This window comes from Pundamilia nyererei, unplaced genomic scaffold, assembly GCF_000239375.1.
Source record: "Pundamilia nyererei isolate P.nyererei 1_Seehausen unplaced genomic scaffold, PunNye1.0 scaffold00005, whole genome shotgun sequence".
NCBI lineage: Eukaryota > Metazoa > Chordata > Actinopteri > Cichliformes > Cichlidae > Pundamilia > Pundamilia nyererei.
The window spans coordinates 1,497,408-1,501,434 of record NW_005187406.1 but is presented as its reverse complement, the minus strand read 5'-3'; the positions used below and the strand labels follow the sequence as shown (position 1 = coordinate 1,501,434).

At 39.5% G+C, this 4,027-nt stretch overlaps 2 protein-coding genes across 2 annotated transcripts in view; both read left to right on the top strand.

Annotated features, from left to right (window-relative positions):
* pvalb9 (parvalbumin 9) overlaps positions 1–444 on the top strand; it is a 3,067-nt gene extending 2,623 nt beyond the window's left edge. Inside the window, exon 5 of the mRNA XM_005721695.1 lies at positions 287–444. Coding sequence (XP_005721752.1) covers positions 287–312 — 26 coding nt within the window. The 3' untranslated portion in view covers positions 313–444. The remainder of the gene's footprint in view (positions 1–286) is intronic.
* Positions 445–1,519: 1,075 nt separating this feature from the next.
* The window catches only part of ccz1 (CCZ1 homolog, vacuolar protein trafficking and biogenesis associated), a 13,586-nt gene continuing 11,078 nt past the window's right edge, over positions 1,520–4,027 (top strand). Inside the window, exons 1-2 of the mRNA XM_005721694.2 lie at positions 1,520–1,709; positions 3,193–3,268. Coding sequence (XP_005721751.1) covers positions 3,255–3,268 — 14 coding nt within the window. The 5' untranslated portion in view covers positions 1,520–1,709; positions 3,193–3,254. The remainder of the gene's footprint in view (positions 1,710–3,192; positions 3,269–4,027) is intronic.

Genomic DNA, 4,027 nt, shown 5'->3' with positions numbered 1-4,027 from the left:
CATGTTGATATTAAGGTCATCATCATGCTCGATCATTTGCCCCAGTTTTACCCATTATCCATTTGCAAACAAAAAAGTTGTCTTAGTTAATAGGATGAAGGATTTAGGCGATTCAAAATGGACCGCTTTAGTCTGTGTTTATTGTTTATTTACCAGCTCTTCCCTAATCCTGGAGGGAATTGACACAAGATTTAAATTTGCTTGTTTTCTTGATTTTTGTCACGTGGCACATGCAGAGCTATGATTAATTCTGAGTATTCCTTTATTTGTTTATTCTTTTCCCCAGAATTCCAATCCATGGTCCTATCCTGAGTTTTCAGATGAAAAAAGTTCAAGCATTCAGGTCCTTTGGTCACTTTCCCACATCTGGAGTCTTCTGATCCACTTCCAGGGATTAAATATGTTTTCTATTAATGTCTGTGTGCACAAATTGCTTTAAAAAAAAGGCCTTTTTTTATTTTAAAGGCATCACAACTTAATGTGTCTTTTCATTATATTGGTATGTGGTTTCTCGTCTGTAGCATTCCCCCCCTGACAATGAATGTGGTAAATAAACATGTGGAAACACACACACTTGTGAACTGACTGTGTATATATTAAACGAACTCATATTATGGTGTTTAGTATGCTTTGATGATAAAGTTATACATAAAGCAGTGCTTAACACTGGTGCATCATATCAAGACGTTTGTGGGTCTAAATTTCCCTGTCAAATGTCAGCCTTTGTTACAGAAAAGGCCTCTCCATGTGTTGCTCAAAGTCCAGAAGACATGCCTCTTAGATTATTTGGCTGTAGGTGTAGAAAAAAGGAAGATAAAGAAGCTTAAATTTATAGAATAAAATGGATATATGTAAATATTTGGACACAACTTGTAGTGTAAAGCACATTGTTGTCGGTAAGACCCAAAACACAACATATAAATGCCAGTCTAAATCAAAAACAAATACACACAAGATTACAGCTTTACTGGAGGTCAAAGGAGCTTGCAAAGAAAAGCATCTGGACTTCTTTAAGTTGCTTGAAGACGTTTCACCTCTCATCCGAGAAGCTTCTTCAGTTCATGAGAGGTGAAACGTCTAGCAATCAAAATAAGTCCAGATGCTTTTCTTTGCAAGCTCCTTTGACTACGATGACCTGTATGACTGAGAACCTTCACAGACAGCTTTACTGGAGAATCAAAAGAAAAACAGTCTGGGTGCAGGCATGTTTTGGTGGCACTAATTCCTAAGTATCAACTGTACTATTCATCATTTATAACCTGAAATGTCCGTAATTAAGAAATGTATGTTTTAAAGATTTAATTTTCTATAAAGATAAGATATAAAGGGTGCAAATTAAGAGAAAAAAACATTTTAAAACGAAAAAGACAAACTTTGTATCTTGCTATTATGTATTTAAAAATTCTAATTCTGTAATATTATTGCACAGCAGTATGCTTACTCAGCAAAACGTGTTGTGGTCAGTTAAACTGGAGCACCCCACAGATCATTTGAACCCCCCATTTGGAGAGTAGGAAACTTTGTTTGAAAGCGGTTTGACCCGAGCGACTGAGCTTGTGGCACCTCGTAACTAAAAGCAGGAAGTTAAGGATGTGAAGTAGAATGCAAGCGGCTTCGCTTCCCATTAACACCATTTACGCATTTGTTCTTTTAATTTTCACTGTCTGTATCAGCGAGTACATGGACGTGTTGTGTTTATCTTCTGTAAGGTGAGTGTTACTGTCACGGTTCACTGACGGTTCCTCCGACAGCCAACACAAGCCTACAGCTAGCAGAGCCAAGCTAACAAGCTAGCTGCTCTGAGTGACTCCGGCTGGTCGCTGACTGGATGTTTGTCAGTAGTAGTACACAATCACATAAATTTCCTTATGTGTTTGTTTTGTAGTTTATTATAACACATATTGTATAAAAATATCCAAGTATTTCTCTCTGCCGGCTAAAGTACAGTAGTAGCATTTCATTTGCAGTACCGTATGTGTACGAGACAATAATGACAAAATGTAAAACGAGTAGAAAACAAACACACCCCTTAAATGTAGAGGTGTAAGCGTCTGAACTATATCACTTTTATCTCCAGTAAATGAAGTGAACTGCTAAAATTTTACCTTGCGTGACCTAGTGCCTCTAACTTTAACCAAAATGGTCAAAAACTGGTACACCGTTTTATTATTGTACACAGCAACATGGCTGCTAACTTTTAAATGCAAATATCTAATAAGCAAATCACATGGCAGCAGTTCAGTGCATTTAGACACGTAGACATGATCAAGACGACCTGCTGAAGTTCAAACTGAAAATTAGAATGGAAAGGAAAGATGATTTTAAGTGGCTTTGAACGCAGCATCGTTGTTGATGCCAGACAAGCTGGTCTGAGCATTTCAGAAACTGCTGATCCACCATCTCTAGGGTTTCCAGGGAAAGCGAAAATATCCAGTGAGCATCCAATTTTGGAATTAAAATGACTTGTTGATGGCAGAGGGGAATGTTTCTAGGTGATAGAAAGGCAAACTTATACAAATAACCACTAGTTTACAACCAAGGTATGCAGAAGAGCATTTTTGAAGGCATGACACGCCAAAGCTTGAATTGGGGGCTACAGCAGCAGAAGACCACACCGGGTACCACTACTGTCAACTAAGAACAGGAAATTGAAGCTGCAGTTCACACATGCTCGCCTAAATTTTGATTTCTCCTGCATCATTCAGAGGGTAGGCTTAGATTTTGGTGTAAACAACATGCTTTGTATCAACAGTTCAGGTTGCTATTGATGGTGTAATGGTGGGTGGAATATTGTCTTGGCACTCTCTTTGCCCCTCGACCATTGCTTAAACACTACAGTCTACTGTAGCATTCTTGCTGACCATGTTCATTACTTTATGACAACAGTGTAGCCATCTTCTGATGGCTTCTTCCAGCAGGGTAACAGAAAATACTCTGTGGAGGCCATTTAAGTACAGTAAGCGCAATCTTTAGATCTCAGTGAAATAGAGAACTAATGGAGTGAGAGATTCCCACCATGTATGTGTAGCCAACAAGTCTGCAGCAACTGTGTGATGCTATCATGTCAGTATTGGCCAGAATTTCTTAGGAATGTTTCCAGCGCCTTTTAAAATGTGTACCTTACCAGTAGTGTATTATTACCAATGGATTTGTGTCACTATATAACTGGATGTTGTTGTCTTTGTTTTGTAGGAACACGGCATGCTAACCAAACGGCCACTGGAGCAAAGGAAAGGCAGACACAAGTTACACTAATGCTGATGATCAGGTAAGTTTAGGTGACTTAATATTTTGGTCTTCCCTTTTTCCATGCAGTATTTTGGCCCCTATACAATGTTTTGGTCTCTGTGCAATATTTTGGTCTCTGTGCAATATTTTGGTCTCTGTGAAATTACCATTCCCATCCCAAATGATCATAGCCCCTCCACCCTTATTTATTTATTATATTATATTACTGCCCTTGTATACACCCCCACACTGGTTCTGTTTCAGTGTTTCTACATACACCGTGTATAGTCAGGGGTGCACATACGTGATCCGCAGGTGCGCATTCGTTGTCAAAATAAAAGACGCGCACCAGATAAGAAGTTGCAATGCGCATTTGCGTACATATAACAGCCACTGTTTTTGTCCGCTAGAGTGGGATTTTCACAGCATATTCTGCACTACATCTGTGTGCGTTCATCATTTGTTTGAAGCCAGCTCACCTCCTGCAACCACTTTTCCGAGTATACGCACTTCTTTTGCGGTTCGGACTCTTTCTGGCATTTCTTTGGAGGTGGAGGAACACCAAAGGAGCTTGCTTCTTCGACATCTTTAAGAGTTCTAGTCAAATGTCTGTCCTCCTCCAGAAAATCTTATGTACGCAAACTGGCGTTGCAACTTCTTATCTGGCGCACGTCTTTTATTCTGTTAGCGAATGTGCACCTGCAGACCACTTATGTGCACCCCCATATTTAGTTTAAACACACACACACACACACACACACACACACACACACACACACACACACACACACACACACAC